The sequence below is a fragment of the Octopus sinensis genome, linkage group LG4, assembly GCF_006345805.1.
Source record: "Octopus sinensis linkage group LG4, ASM634580v1, whole genome shotgun sequence".
NCBI lineage: Eukaryota > Metazoa > Mollusca > Cephalopoda > Octopoda > Octopodidae > Octopus > Octopus sinensis.
The window spans coordinates 134,777,737-134,794,473 of NC_043000.1; the positions used below are offsets into that span (position 1 = coordinate 134,777,737).

At 41.0% G+C, this 16,737-nt stretch overlaps 1 protein-coding gene across 2 annotated transcripts in view; it reads left to right on the plus strand.

Annotated features, from left to right (window-relative positions):
- Nucleotides 1-7,785: 7,785 nt before the first annotated feature.
- LOC115210400 (regulator of microtubule dynamics protein 1) overlaps nucleotides 7,786-16,737 on the plus strand; it is a 54,941-nt gene continuing 45,989 nt past the window's right edge. Inside the window, exon 1 of one of the 2 annotated variants that reach the window (XM_036502535.1) lies at nucleotides 7,786-8,260. In XM_036502535.1, coding sequence (XP_036358428.1) covers nucleotides 8,162-8,260 — 99 coding nt within the window. In that variant the 5' untranslated portion in view covers nucleotides 7,786-8,161. The remainder of the gene's footprint in view (nucleotides 8,261-16,737) is intronic. The other variant, XM_029778996.2, reaches the window with a different exon arrangement.

Here is a 16,737-nt window from a genome sequence, read left to right on the forward strand (position 1 = left end):
TGTGTTGAGTCTGAGGCCATGTGGGAAGATGAATGGAGGCATAACGTTGCCATCACTAGTGATCACTCCAAGCACCATGATATTGACTAGATGGTTGATTTTTATCACTCTCAGTACATGTTTTGGGGATATGGCAAGCCAATTGTTGTTCTGTGTGTTCTTGTCTGAAAAAACCAAAGCATGTTCGGTGGGAGGGGATGCTTGAGTTTGTTCAAAAGCTTCATAGCATGGCTTTTCCTCTTGTCTTTGATAGCTTGGGATAAAAATTGGCTCTTTTCCATCTTGTAAGAGGAATACTGAATGTCTTCACGTACTACTTGCCTGATAAGAAACTCAGACACTCCCATGTCCCTGGAGGTAGACCTGATTGACTTAAAGGGATCGTTGTCAGTCATAGCCTGGATCTCACCAACAAATTAAAAAGTTCTTTTCTTAACAGACCAATCAGAGTGAGTTTTCTGAGTGCTGTACCTTTGTGATCATCATTAGACTCATCCAAATCTTTCCAAAACCTTTGCACTGTCCTCAGATTGACACCCAAACACTCTGAAATGTTTGTATTGGAGCTTCTGGTACAAAGGCCAATTAGTACAGCATGTTGTTTTCAAATTTCTGGCAGAGTGAATTGTGTCATAGTGGTGTTTTCCTCACAGATGGTGCCCAACTGACCCTACTATACTGTGTAGTCGACAAAATCAAAAACAAGCAATTCGCATGCACGAAATTAAAAACAAAATGACAATTTACCCATCGCACCATGTCTCTCTCTCTCTCTCTCTCTATATATATATATAAGCACACACTCACACACAGATATACACATGCATATTTATATATATATTTATATATCATCATCATCATCATCATTTAACGTCCGATTTCCATGCTAGCATAGGTTGGATGATTTGACTGAGGACTGGCGAACCAGATGGCTGCACCAGGCTCCAATCTTTCTACACCTGGATGCCCTTCCTAATGCCAACCACTCCGAGAGTGTAGTGGGTGCTTTTACGTGCCACTGGCACGGAGGCCAGTCAGGCAGTACTGGCAATGACCTCACTCGAATGTCTTTTCATGTGCCACCGGCACACATGCCAATTAGGCTGGTAACGATCACGCTCAAATGGTGCCTTTTACGTACCATCAGTATGGAAGCCAGTTAGCTGCTCTGGCAACAATCACGCTCGGATGGCACTCTTAGCACCCCACTAGCACGGGGCAAAAGTGCCAGTAAGGTGACACTGGTAACGATCACACTTGAATGGTGCCTTTTACTTGCCATTCGAATATATATATCAGAAAGGAACTCTATCTCACTCAAAATATCTTTTGATAAGCATAACAAATGCGCAACTGGTAAAAAGAACTTTCACCTAATTAAATACACTCTCCCTTACTTAAATTATTTTGTCAGCATTTTCTTCATCAACTTCTACCACGTTCCAGGGAGACAAACTAGAAGTAGTTGATAGCTTCCGCTACCTAGGAGACCAAGTCAGTAGCGGGGGTGGGTGTGCTGAAAGTGTAACTGCTAGAGTAAGAATAGCCTGGGCAAAGTTTAGAGAGCTCTTACCCCTGCTGGTGACAAAAGGCCTCTCGCTAAGAGTAAAAGGCAGACTATATGATGCGTGTGTACGTACAGCCATGCTACATGGTAGTGAAACATGGGCCGTGACAGCTGAGGATATGCGTAAGCTTGCAAGAAATGAAGCCAGTATGCTCCGATGGATGTGTAATGTCAGTGTTCATAATCGTCAGAGTGTAAGTACTTTGAGAGAAAAGTTGAACCTAAGAAGTGTCAGTTGTGGTGTGCAAGAGAGACGGCTGCGCTGGTATGGTCATGTGACGAGAATGGCTGAAGATAGTTGTGTGCAAAAGTGCTACACCCTAGCAGTTGAGGGAACCTGTGGAAGAGGTAGACCCAGGAAAACCTGGGACGAGGTGGTGAAGCACGACCTTCGAACTTTAGGTCTCACCAAGGAAATGACTGAAGACCGAGTCCTATGGAAGTGTGCTGTGCATGAGAGGACCCGGCAGGACTAGTCAGGCCATATCCCGTGGCCCCTACCTGGGACGTAGTCGATCCACCTGTGCATACCTTCCTTCTTGTGACACTTGTGAAGACCTGCTGAGGCAAGTGAAAATCAATCAAAATAGATGAACATCAATGGAATTTGTATCTTTGTGGTACCAGTGCCTGTGGCACACAAGAAAACCATCCGAACGTGGCCGTAGCCAGTACCGCGTCGACTCGCCTCCGTGATGTGGGAACATGGTGGCACATAAAAACACCATCCAAAGACCCGGCAAGACTAGTCAGGTCATAACCCGTGGGCCCTACCTGGGACGTAGTCAGTCCACCTGTACATACCTTCCTTCTTGCGACACTTGTGAAGACCTGTTGAGGCAAGTGAAAATCAAAACAAATCAAAATAGATGAACATCAATGGAATTTGTATCTTTGTGGTACCAGTGCCGGTGGCACACAAGAGAAAACCATCCGAAAGTGGCCGTAGCCAGTACCGCATCGACTGGCCTCCGTGCTGTGGGCACATGACAAACACCATCCGATCGTGGCCGTTCGCCAGCCTCATCTAGCACCTGTGTCGGTGGCACATAAAAACACTTGTGAAGACCTGCTGAGGCAAGTGAAAATCAAATCAAATCAAAACAAATCAAAATAGATGAACATCAATGGAATTTGTATCCTTGTGGTACCAGTGCCGGTGGCACACAAGAATCCATCCGAACGTGGCCGTAGTCAGTACCGCTTGTGGTACCAGTGCCGGTGGCACACAAGAATCCATCCGAACGTGGCCGTAGTCAGTACTGCTTGTGGTACCAGTGCCGGTGGCACACAAGAATCCATCCGAACGTGGCCGTAGTCAGTACCGCATCACTGGCCATCGTGCTGTGGGCACATAACAAACACCATCTGGTCGTGGCCGTTCGCCAGCCTCATCTAGCACCTGTGTCGGTGGCACATAAAAAGTAGTCAGTACCGCTTGTGGTACCAGTGCCGGTGGCACACAAGAATCCATCCGAACATGGCCATAGTCAGTACCGCATCACTGGCCATCGTGCTGTGGGCACATAACAAACACCATCCGGTTGTGGCCGTTCGCCAGCCTCATCTAGCACCTGTGTCGGTGGCACATAAAAACACCTTCCGAAGACCCGGCAAGACTAGTCAGGCCATAAACCATGGCCCCTACCTGGGACGTAGTCAGTCCACCTGTGCATACCTTCCTCCTTGTGATACTTGTGAAGGCCTGTTGAGGCAAGTGAAAATCAAAATCAGATGAGGCTGGCGAACGGCCATGATCGGATGGTGTTTGTTACGTGCCCACAGCACGGAGGCCGGTCGATGCGGAACTGGCTACGGCCACGTTCGGATGGTTCTCTTGTGTGCCACCGGTACTGGTACCACAAAGTGTGTGCCACCGGCACTGGTACCACAAAGATACAGATTCCATTGATGTTCATCTATTTTGATTTGTTTTGATTTTGATTTTGATTTTCACTTGCCTCAACAGGTCTTCACAAGTGTCACAAGAAGGAAGGTATGCACAGGTGGACTGACTACGTCCCAGGTAGGGGCCATGGGTTATGGCCTGACTAGTCTTGCCGGTCTTCGGATGGTGTTTTTATGTGCCACCGACACAGGTGCTAGATGAGGCTGGCGAACGGCCACGATCGGATGGTGTTTGTCATGTGCCCACAGCACGGAGGCCAGTCGATGCGGTACTGGCTACGGCCACTTTCGGATGGTTTTCTCTTGTGTGCCACCGGCACTGGTACCACAAAGATACAAATTCCATTGATGTTCATCTATTTTGATTTGTTTTGATTTTCACTTGCCTCAACAGGTCTTCACAAGTGTCGCAAGAAGGAAGGTATGTACAGGTGGACTGACTACGTCCCAGGTAGGGCCCACGGGTTATGACCTGACTAGTCTTGCCGGGTCTTTGGATAGTGTTTTTATGTGCCACCATGTTCCCACATCACGGAGGCGAGTCGACGCGGTACTGGCTACGGCCACGTTCGGATGGTTTTCTTGTGTGCCACAGGCACTGGTACCACAAAGATACAAATTCCATTGATGTTCATCTATTTTGATTGATTTTCACTTGCCTCAGCAGGTCTTCACAAGTGTCACAAGAAGGAAGGTATGCACAGGTGGATCGACTACGTCCCAGGTAGGGGCCACGGGATATGGCCTGACTAGTCCTGCCGGGTCCTCTCATGCACAGCACACTTCCATAGGACTCGGTCTTCAGTCATTTCCTTGGTGAGACCTAAAGTTCGAAGGTCGTGCTTCACCACCTCGTCCCAGGTTTTCCTGGGTCTACCTCTTCCACAGGTTCCCTCAACTGCTAGGGTGTAGCACTTTTGCACACAACTATCTTCAGCCATTCTCGTCACATGACCATACCAGCGCAGCCGTCTCTCTTGCACACCACAACTGACACTTCTTAGGTTCAACTTTTCTCTCAAAGTACTTACACTCTGACGATTATGAACACTGACATTACACATCCATCGGAGCATACTGGCTTCATTTCTTGCAAGCTTACGCATATCCTCAGCTGTCACGGCCCATGTTTCACTACCATGTAGCATGGCTGTACGTACACACGCATCATATAGTCTGCCTTTTACTCTTAGCGAGAGGCCTTTTGTCACCAGCAGGGGTAAGAGCTCTCTAAACTTTGCCCAGGCTATTCTTACTCTAGCAGTTACACTTTCAGCACACCCACCCCCGCTACTGACTTGGTCTCCTAGGTAGCGGAAGCTATCAACTACTTCTAGTTTGTCTCCCTGGAACGTGGTAGAAGTTGGTCTCTGCACATTTCCAGTGTTTATTTCTCTTGAGCATCTGCCACAGACAAAAACTATTTTCTTAGTTAGCCTTCCTTTGACATTGCTGCACCTCTTATGTGTCCATAGCTTACACTTGGTGCACCTTATAGAGTTTCTACCTACACCTTTTTTACAGATCGAGCAGGGCCATCTACCTGAAGTCGTTTGTGGTTGGTTCACCTTCCTACTTATTAGGACTTTGGTTTTGGCTAGGTTGATTCTAAGGCCCTTCGATTCTAATCCTTGTTTCCACACCTGAAACTTCTCCTCCAGTTCTGATAGTGACTCAGCAATTAGAGCAAGGTCATCAGCATATAGGAGCTCCCAGGGGCATCCTGTCTTAAATTCTTATATATATATATATATGTATGTGTGTGTGTGTATATGTTTATGTGTTTGTGCTTGACAACCAATGCTGGTGTGTTTACATGCCCGTAACTTAGCGGTTCGGCAAAAGAGACCGATAGAATAAGTACTAGGCATACAAAGTCCTGGGGGTGATTTGCTCGACTAAAGTCAAATGACTGAAACAAGTAAAAGAGTATTATGTGGAGGTGCAATGGCCAGTGGTTAGGGCAGCGGACTTGTGGTCGTAGGATCGCGGTTTCGATTCCCAGACTGGGCGCTGTGAGTGTTTATTGAGCGAAAACACCTAAAGCTCCACGAGGCTCCAGCAGGGAGTGGTGGTGATCCCTGCTGTACTCTTTCACCGCAACTTTCTCTCACTCTTTTTTCTGTTGGCCTGCTTGCTTAGTCAGCGGGGTGGCATCATTTGAAGGCTAAAACAATGCGAAGTGCATTGTGACCAGCGATGTGTAGCAACATCTGATAGCCTGGTCGGTCACGGTGATATATATATATATACATGTATATATATATATATGTTTGTGGATGTATGTGTGTGTATACACACAAACACACACATACACACACATATATATATATACATACACACACACACAAGATGACTTTGCCTTTCATCCTTTCGGTGTCAATAAATTAAGTACCAGTTGTGTACTCGTGTCGATCTAATCGACTGGTCCCCTACCACGAAATTTCGGGCCTTGTGCCTAGAGTAGAAAAGTAGGATCTTTTCAAAGATCTGAAAAGTATATATATAATATATTTTATTCTTTTATTTGTTTCAGTCATTTGACTGTGGTCAAGTTGGCGCACCACCTTGAAAGGTTTTTAGTCAAAGAAATCATTTCCAGGACTTTGTAAACCTAGTGCTTATTCTATTGATATCTTTTGCCAAATTGCTAAGTTATGGAGATATAAACACACCAGCATCGGTTGTCAAGTGATGGTGAGAAGATAAACACAGGCACACACACATAAATCATTATTTAACATCTGTTGTCCATGCTGGCATGGGTTGGATGGCTTTGACCAGCACTGGCAAGCTGGAAGGCTGCGCCAGACTCCAGTCTGATTTGGCATGGTTTTCTATGGTTGGATGCTCTTACTAATGCCGACTACTTTGTGGGTGTAATGGGTGCTTTTATGTGCCACTGGTACGGGTGCCATTTGCATGACACCAGTATCTGCCATGACTTTGATTTTGCTTGGCTTGATGGGTCTTCTTCTCAAGCATGGCATAATGCCAAAGGTCTTGGTCATTCCTCATTGCCTGCATGAGGCCCAACTACAATGGGGTTCTTTTTGTTTCTGGGTTTCGTGCAGTGGGGCTGAAATTGGAACCATGTGGTTGGGAAGCAATTATACACACTTACATGCACATGTATGCATATGTGTGTGTGCATACACATCATCATCATCATCATTTAACGTCCGCTTTCCATGCTAGCATGCTAGGTCCTATTATTTCTGTGACTGAGGACTGGCGAACCAAAAGTCTGCACCAGGCTCCAATCTGATCTGGCAGAGTTTCTACAGCTGGTTGCCCGTCCTAACACCAACCACTCCGAGAGTGTAGTGGGTGCTTTTACGTGCCACCGGCACGAGGGCCAGTCTGGCGGTACTGGCAACGGCCATGCCCGGAATGGTGTTTTTTTACGTGCCACCTGCATAGGAATCAGTCCAGCGGCACTGGCAACGACCACGCTCGAATGCGTTGGCAACGACCTCGCTCGAATGCACTGGCAACGACCTCGCTCGAATGCACTGGCAACGACCTCGCTCGAATGCACTGGCAACGACCTCAATTTTGAGCACATTGAAATAATTTTTCCTCATATAACAGTTTCATCCAGTTGGATACAAAAGTGTCTGTTTTGAAAACATTAGTCTACTCAGGACAGTTTTCTGTTCTACTCTCAATGACTGCTAGTTACAGAGGTATTCTGTTTTTGTTTTTTGCCCTGCCTCAAGATAAAAGAAAAAACCCCTCGAAAGTAAGGAGTTTCTAGTGGAAGACTTGCTGCCAGGCAAGATCGTGCATTATGTAACAGAATTTTATTCCTTTCTTTCACTCTATAAACATATGATACAGCCCCAAATAATACATAATTTATACATATTTATATTATTTGTTACATAATTTATATTATTTGTTGAGCACTATTGGGGAAAAACACTAAGTTAAAGCTAATTTTGATGGACCCTAATTTCTACTTGCGAAATTTGATATCTTAATTTCATTAAAAGAAAAATCACATCGTTTCTTTGTGTATTTATTAATATGTTGACTGTATTTCAACTTCTTTTGTCAGAACATAAAATTGTGAATAATGAAATTATTAATAATTTGAGATATAATAATTTTAACAGTGAACAGGTCGCGGATTTTAGCGACGAAAATATTTTTTCACATATTAAACTTAAATGTTGAAGTGAATCGAACGTCTATTGTGTGTTTCTTAAATGGCTTACGCTGCAATAATTTTAACAGTTTTCCTAAAAATACCAGAAGTTTTCCTGTTCAACCTAATTCGCGACGTCAGAATGAATCTTATTTTCCGGTCCGTGGATAACGGTTAATCTCTCATAACGACAGTTTATGTCTTTCTTTAAAATATATCAATAGCCATAGATAACAAACAGATTAAATAAATTCAAAGTTTAATTGATTGCGCTCCTCCTGTTTATTAAGCACATCGGAATCATGTGTTAAATGCCAAAATTTTTTTCCTTGACATTCAGTTTTGCTGTGGGATGTATAAATCCATTTCGAATAAGTGTTTCTAATTTCTGAATTTCCTCATCTTTTAAGACGGGCAAATCGGCAAAAATTAAGAGAAACCACACGCAGCAAGAAGTAATTAAACAGTGTTAGCAGGTGTGTGTAGTTCTTCATACTAAGGAGACTGATTCGGTTGCCAACTGCGTGGAAAGTATGATTGCGTGCATCCGTCACTTATTGGTCGCGTCAGTGCGTTACAGCATTTCGCGCAATCTACATGTACGGTCACAGTTCTTTCGCTCTTTAAAGCAGGTTAGTACGGTTTCACTACTTTCAATATCTGAAAAAAAAAAAAAATATTTTCTTACAGTGTTTTTCTTTTAATTTATAAACAGCTTTTCGTTCAATTCACTTCTGTGACTTTCCTTCATTAACTTATAGGTCCTATTATTTCTCCTTATTTTATTTCTTTCTTTTTCTTTTAGAATTTATACATTTGAAGTAGTTCAAATATCATTATATATCATTATGTACTCAATATATATGTTAGAACTTACTCGTTCAACTCGTGAAAGCTAGTTTGCCTAAATGTAAACAACCTTCCGAATGCTGTTTTGAGACGAGTTGAGGGGGTGGGGCAGTGTTTCGTAATATTTTTTTTTTTGCCTTAGTGTCAACGAAGTTGTGTCTTTTTAAAAATGCAATATTTCATATTTACCAGTGAGCCAGTCTCTAAGTGGACTTCGATCTGTTAGATACAACAGTCAAATCTCCCTCAAACCATATCTTACTGTCTTTAAAAAAAAAAAAGAAAAGAAAAAGAAATGATCTAAGTGGACATATATACCACTAAAAGTACAGATGGTCACGGTTGAAATGCTTTTGTCCGTCAGCCTTCGTCTGGAACTAAACAAAGACAAAAAAAAAAAACTAAAAAAAACAATGATCCTCATTTTTTTATCAGCCTCCTACGTGGTGGTGGCTCGAACTGCTAGAATTATTCGCTAAATTTCTCTCAATTCACATCATTGAATTAAAAGGACGGGATGGTCATCGCTTGAATACTTTTGGCTCTCAAGCTTACTCGACCGAGACAGACTTTGGACTCAAAAACAATAACCTCGTATTTATAATAGAAAATGTACTGTTGAATTTGAAATGGTTGTAATTTGGAAGCAGTACTTTAACCACGAGCTTATGTCGCTTACATAAGCTTTATGTAAAAACGAAGAGAAATAAAACAGTAGTTTTCGTTTAAATGAAAAACGGTCTATTTTTTTTTAATTCCAGAAAATAACAAGTAATTTAAGTAATTGATTTATCTCGATTTTCAACCCCGAAGTGTTAGATATTGCCGCAAATAATCGGTACATGAAATAAATCCTTTTTCTCTATTTATGATTCACTGGCTCCAATAATTTTCACTTTAATTCCATATATCCTTTTTCTAAGAATGATAAAAACGAAAGAAAAAAATATATAAATAACCCAATGTAATCTTTATACAAAATACATACATTTTTTTGGCTGTTATATAAGCAGGCAAGTTTAAAGCATCACTTTTAATATTTTGAAATGTTTTGTCGCTTTCTTGTTTAAGTTTTATTAACGTAATCCAATATATGTATGTGATATTTTTCCAATACTTAAATTCGTCCTTGAGATACAATGCATTTTATCATATAACCAGTGTGCGTGTGTGTATATTTTAAAGGGTGTTAGTTGTACAAACTAAATGAAGTAGAGAATCGAGATTGCGGACGAATTCTTTAAAAAAACCTCCACGATATTGGTGTAATTGTTTTTCACTTAAAAGCTAAACGGGATTTTTCATATAAATGAATGGGGAACCATGACAATCTTATGGTATTGGCGAACAAAAGTGGGCTGTATGTAGACTGTTGGGACTTTTAGTAGTTAGCATGAAGTAAAATATATTTGTAGTTGGAGGGTTTTTTAAAAAATTCTTATTCCCATTTGACGCCCAACTTTCCAATATAGTAATCCCTCTCCATATCGCGGTTTACCTATCGAGCACTCAGTACGTCGCGGTTCACCTATCGCACACTCAGTACATCGCGGATTTTTCTGGCTAATATATGTAAATTTATATCGCGGACTCCTCAGTATATTCGGGTTTCTGCGGTCGATAGGTATTTATATTTTTTAGATTTTAATTATTTCTATGGGAGGTTTTGGAACGTAACACCTGCGATAGTATCCATATGTGTTTATAAGCTTTATAAATTTAGTCAATTGTGCATGAATTTTTGGCGATGCCGAATAGGAGTTTCCATATTTGGTAGTTATGTAACTTGGCGAAGGTAAAGAATACACACACTCGGCGGTTAGGGGTTTAGGGTTAGTTTTAGGGTTAGAGTTACGCCGAAAACAGGTGGTGTGCGTATTCTTTATCACCGCCTTGTAACTTTATACATTTCTAATTAATTGGGATAAAAAGGAGGTAAAGATGCAGTTCTAACATTTGATGTCTTCACAAAGAGTTCTGTTAGTATGCTGTTCAATGTAGTTCTGCCTTCAAAGTGTTATAGAAGTCGTTGATCAAATTTACCACTGGTTTCTCCATAAGCCGTTATGATAAACCCTATCAAATGCCTTTAATAATGTCGATATAAATATTATTAAAATTTTTTTTTTTGTGGTTGGAGTCAGGGGAAAGGAACTGTGCCTAACTTTGGCAGGGGTCTGGCAGTGGTTGATGCTTAGCTTCAGCATTTACATGTTGGCATCTGCAGGCGAAATGTGAGCAGGAAGGGAATTTCAGAGGGTTGACACGGATATTTTGGAAAAGAAGGATAGTGGTTTGTGTGTAACCTGGGAGACGGATAGAATAGGCAATGAGAGGTAGGTGGGCTTGGATGGAAGTGGTATGCAACTAGTAAGCTCTAGGGAGCAGAGGATATTGTAATAGAGGTAGAAGAGGCAGTGAGGGGACAGCGTATCTGTGGACTAGAGGCTGGAATAGTTTTGGTCACTTTTGGCTTATCAGTTGGATGACTTTCCTTTAGATATGGTCTTAAATTGATGTAAAAATGAGGATGATGATGATGGTAATCAAATGTGTATGCCAGCACCTTTTCAGATATGAATCTCACTTAAGCTCTATAGAGAGTCAGCAGCTATATGGAGCTCAAGTATTTTCTAATTCTGAAAAGAAACAGTAGTCTTTGAGACAGAATTTTTGCTGTTATAAATGTAAGACTGCCAGATAGGGTCATTAATAATTGTGAGGTGTAGCATTTGTAACAATTTGAAGAGTTTCGATTGTGTTGTGTAAAACTAGAGGGAGTGATGTACAATATTGTTTTCTTAATGTGCTGCAATTGTGACTTTACGCTGTTGAATGGAACATGATACTCATGTCTCCTTTGGAGAATACAAAGGTAGTGTAGGCTTGATGCAGGGTGTCGGGTACATGGATGATATCTGTGTATGAAAGATTAAGGAGGTATGTAGAGTGATGGCATATGGGGCGGGTGAATGAGGTTGATGGCAAAAAGGGCTTTAATGTACAAGAGGGAAAAAATGGATGATATAACTGAGCCATCAGGCATGACAGTTGATGGAATGAGTCTAGGAGAACATCATCAAGGCATAATTGTAATGGTGTGATCTGACTGAAAGCTTCTGAAACAAGAGACGGACATAGATCATTAGAGAAATTTTTGTACTTGACGCAATCAAATGTCTTTGATGTTAATCATAACGACATTGTGTCGTCAAATTTCTTAAGAGATAGTAGGATAGGTCGAATTTCTTAAAGGGATAGTAGGATAGGTCTGTAGTGGATCTGGTTCCAAGGAAGTTGTACTGAGCTCTCTTAAATGATGAGTGAGGATAAGATTGAAGTTGTGGTTCATATTAAAATCAAGATTTGTGTTGTTGGAACACTTAAGAGAGAAAGGACATGTTAATATTAGCAATCTCTTAGTAGTGTAATAATTTGGTGTTAGCTTTTGAGAGAAATAGCACTGCTATGAACATCGGGCAAGATTGTAAATTTACTAAAAGAGTATATGGTTGTTTTTGAAAATTGCTATAATGGGATAGGTCTGGATCTGCAAGGTTTGAAGAGGACTTTATTTCTTTTGTTGTGTAGTTCTTGGTCAGCTCTAATCAAACACTCCTATCTCATGGATATAGTCAGTTGAACAACTATTATTCTAGATCAGGGCTGGCCAACCTGAGGCCTGTGGGCTGCATGTGGCCCACAGACTTTCATCTTGTGGCCCACTTGATACTTTCTTGAAATGGGTTTATTTTAAAAATTTTATCAAAAATTAAAAATTGTAATGAAAAATAAAAAAGAAAAGTACTACTGTTTTTGCAACGATAATATTTCATGTTGAATCAACAGTCATTCATTCATTATTGTAATAATAGCATGAGAAAGCAAACTGCTTTCAATTCTGTTAGTATATAAGCGGCCCTCAAAAAACTTTCTGTGATTGAAGTGACCCACAATGTAATTCGAGTTGGGTAGGCCTGTTCTAGATATACCCATTTCTTTACTACCCACAAGGGGCTAAACACAGAAGGGACAAACAAGGACAGACAAATGGATTAAGCCAATTACATCGACCCCAGTGTGTAACTGGTACTTAATTTATTGACTCCGAAAGGATGAAAGGGAAAGTCAACCTTGGCAGAATTTGAACTCAGAATGTAACGGCAGACAAGATACTGCTAAGTATTTCGCCCGGCATGCTAACATTTCTGCCAGCTCACTGCCTTTCTAGATATACCATCACATAGCTGATGGCCATATGGCAGTGGTAAATCATAAGGGATTCATGCAATAATACAGTCTGAATATAATATAATACTCTGTTCACTGTAGATTCTGGTGATGACAGGCAGGGTGGACTCGGTCACATCATAATGGTTACTGTTTGTCCACTTAATATTTGTATTGTGCATCTCAGCATAATGCTTGGAGTTAATGAGGTTATTTTGCTACAGTGATTTCTGTATGTGCTTTTTTATGTCCGTCTGGGGCTGAGTGAAAGAGATAGTGTTTTTAAGATGATGATGTAGTAGTGTTCCATAATGTCATTGGTCAGTCCTTTGTCTCAAGGATGTAAGATCTGGCTTCCGTTGCCTGTAATTGGTCACTGAGATAATGTTACTTGTTTTCTTTCTTTTTTTTTATATAAATAGAAAGTAGTAAATAAATCAGTGTTGGCTTATGTGTCACTGTGTGTAAAAGCTGAAATGTGGGTGTATGTATGTCTGTGTATATGAGAAAGAAAGTGCTTGAATACTTAATTTTTGCTAGCTACAGCTTCACGTACTTTCATTATCAGTCAACAGGATATGGTTCCAACCAAGAACTAAAATTGCTGATTGTTTTTTTTTTTTCAAAGAAGTTATTCCTATAGCCTTTCATGTCCAAGTAGAACAGTAACTATGTCAGTCTCATCACTCTTAGAGAAACAGCAAAGGCCATAGGCACAGCCTGTCTTCTAGACCAAATTGTTCCTTCTCCAGCTGGCGAAATTTTTTTTCCCACGAGAGTTCCGGATCCCAGTTATGAACTCATTTGCATACAACCAATCAAAGCTCAACTATCAAACTAATTTATGAGCACATAACAAGTGATGGGCAATAAGATAAGGTCACTTGGGTAAGGAATGACCATGCTTCTCTTCTCTTTTAATAATGCTTGTTGTTCTTGTTCTTGTTTCAACCATGGCTGTCTCTGCATAGTTATTTGTGTTGTTGTTTACTTTGTATAACAGTAAGGGGAGAGGGTTGCTAGCACATCACCCTCTACCCACATTTTTTCCCATCCACATCTTTACCATACGTGGCCCTAACAAAATCCAATAATAAGTATAGATGCAAATCTATCTAATTACTAGTTTCCTTCTAAAATCAGGCATAACCTTGACAACAAGCTCTGATTGGCTGACCTTCGTAGAGTTTGAGTAACGCAAGAAAGTAGCAGAACAAATACTGCAAGGCATTTTCTGCAGTACTCATAATTCTCTACTACTACTACTACTACTACTGCTGCTGTTGCTGTTGAGCGAACGGTCTTCGTCCAAGAGCTCACAAGATGGGAGAAGTCCGAAACGTGGTCCTTTGCTATTCGTAAGACCCGCAGAAGAGAAAGCAGGTCAACCTCCGGCACCGAGAGCATCAACGGATGGATGAATGCGCATCCAGGCTCAGCGGTTGTGTAGGAAGTCGGGGACAAGAAACAGGAAGAAAGAGTGAGAGAAAGTTGGAGCGAAAGAGTACAACGGGGGTCGCCACCACCCCCTGCTGGAGCCTCGTGGAGCTTTAGGTGTTTTCACTCAATAGACACACACAACGTCCAGTCTGGGAATCGAAACCGCGATCCTCTGACTGCGAGTCCGCTGCCCTAACCACTGGGCCATTGCGCCTCCACTGCTGCTACGGCTGCTGGCACAATTCTAACAATTTTTGAGGTGAGTGGTGTTAGTCAACTGGAGTAATTGTATTTTATTTTATGGACCCCTGGGGTTTGAAAGTCCAAGTTGTCTTTGGTGGGATTGAATTATAATTATTTAGTTTTAAGTGCAATCTAGAAAATTTGTTATGTTGATATGTAATTAATGGCATGGTGTTAGACTTGATCCATCATCCAGTTTAACACTACCGTTTTTAATTCCTTTCATGAAGTCTGTTCTGGTAAGTGAAGTTCTGAGGAAAACTCAATATCTTGATGCTCAACTTCCTACTGCAGTAACCCACATTTCATACTTTTTCCCTCCAGTCTCAGAGACTGTAATAAAGATCATGAAATTGACCCTTTTTTTTTCTAAGTCATAAATAAATTGTGGGAGAATATATTCACAGGAACTCATTGTGCTCTATACCATGTGACCGCTAGACAACGATACATGTGACCACAAGACAAAGTGTATTTATTGACTGATAATATTTCATTACTGCTTCACATCTGTTCTACATTCGTTTTTTAAAATGCATTTTCCCACAGATTTTTGTTGAAGCAATTGTTTTTACAATTTTATAGCCTCCCACTGCTCACCATCCAAAAGTGATGTAGGGGTGGAACTTTTTTTTTGTTAGATAAGCAAACTAGAGCAACTAGTTATATATCTTGCTCACGGGTACAATGTACCATAGTATAAGAGAAACCCAACTTCTGGTGAAGATGGTCAGTAGGCCAATGTTGAAACTTCACAATTATTAGTTACAGTTATTAACTGATATCAGAGTTTGTTGCTGCTTTTGCTGTTGTAGTTGTTATTGGATATGTGCAATGATGATTATATTTACTATAGGTCCATGGAATGAAAAACAAAACTATGTAACTTCAGGGTTTGGAGAGAATGATAAAAATACGGTTTGGATGTAGGGGGAGAGATCAGAATGTGTTTCATATAAGGGGCCAGACAGCAGGTTCCAGAGATGCTCAGCCGGTAGTTTTGGATATCACTGGTAAAAACAGGACTGAATGTAGACAATCTGAGTTTCAGTGCCCTTATGACTATGGTTTTCAAAAATTTTCTCAAGGTGTAAAATCTGTATATATTAAATATAGGACTAAAGTCATCATCATTGTTTAATATCCGTTTTCCATGCTGGCATGGGTTGGACGGTTTGAATGGGGACTGGTAAGCCAGGAGGCCGCTCCAATCTGATCTGGCAGTGTTTCTACAGCTGGATGCTCTTCCTAATGCCAACCACTCCGAGAGTGTAGTGGGTGCTTTTTATGTGCCACCTGACTGGCTCCCATGTTGACCATGTTTGGATGGTGCTTTTTATGTGCCACCAGCACAGGGAGCCAGTCAGGCGGCACCGGCTATGACCCACGCATGCATGGTGCTTATTGTGTGCCACCAGCATGGGAGCCAGTCAAGCGGCACTGGCATCAACCACAACTACAATTTTCATTTGATTGTAATTTGATTTGAATTTTGATTTTGATTTTACTTGATTCAATAGGTCTCCTCAAGCACAGAATGTCACCCAACAATTCAAAGGTACTTTTTCAATGGTCTGGTTATGCGACACTGGTGTAGGTTACAGCTGTGACCTCACTTTACTTGCTGGGTCTTCTCAATCTCAGCATATCTCCGGTGTTTGTTTATTTTTATTTTTCTCTTATATTTCAAAGAATTCGATCACTTTAGATCTTTGTAACACCCTAGATGACTGCCTGGGCTGCCAGTACTTTCAGCTAGTTCTGGATAAAAACAAGTTTGTTATTTCAAATATTTCATGGTAAAGAATATTTGGGCTTTGTAAAGATGTGCAGTTGCTCAAGAATGAAGTAGTTATTCTTGACAAAATACCATGATTCCTATTTAGTTAGATTTAGAATAGGACTTTCAAGAAAGATTGTTGGTGAGCCTTAGTAAATAAAATAATTTTTTTTTCAAGTCAAGAGTTGTTTTTGAAAGTATTGTGCATAGATGTCCTCCTTTCTAGAAATAAACTATATTTGCTTGAAATAAAGAAAGACTAACCATTGATGCTGTAGGGCAAGATTAAAAATTTCTCATAAGATATTAGCAATTTGTCAACTACACACTGTAGTCTACTGTTCTACTATTAAGTCACTGTATGTATTTTAAAAGTGGAGGCACATGGCTTAGTGGTTAGGGTGTCAGCATCATGATCGTAAGATTGTGGTTTTGATTCCTGGACTGGGCAACGCGTTGTGTTCTTGAGCAAAACACTTCATTTCACGTTGCTCCAGTCCACTTAGCTGGCAAAAATGAGTAACGCTGCGATGGACTGGTGTCTGACAATTCTATGATGAGATGTAG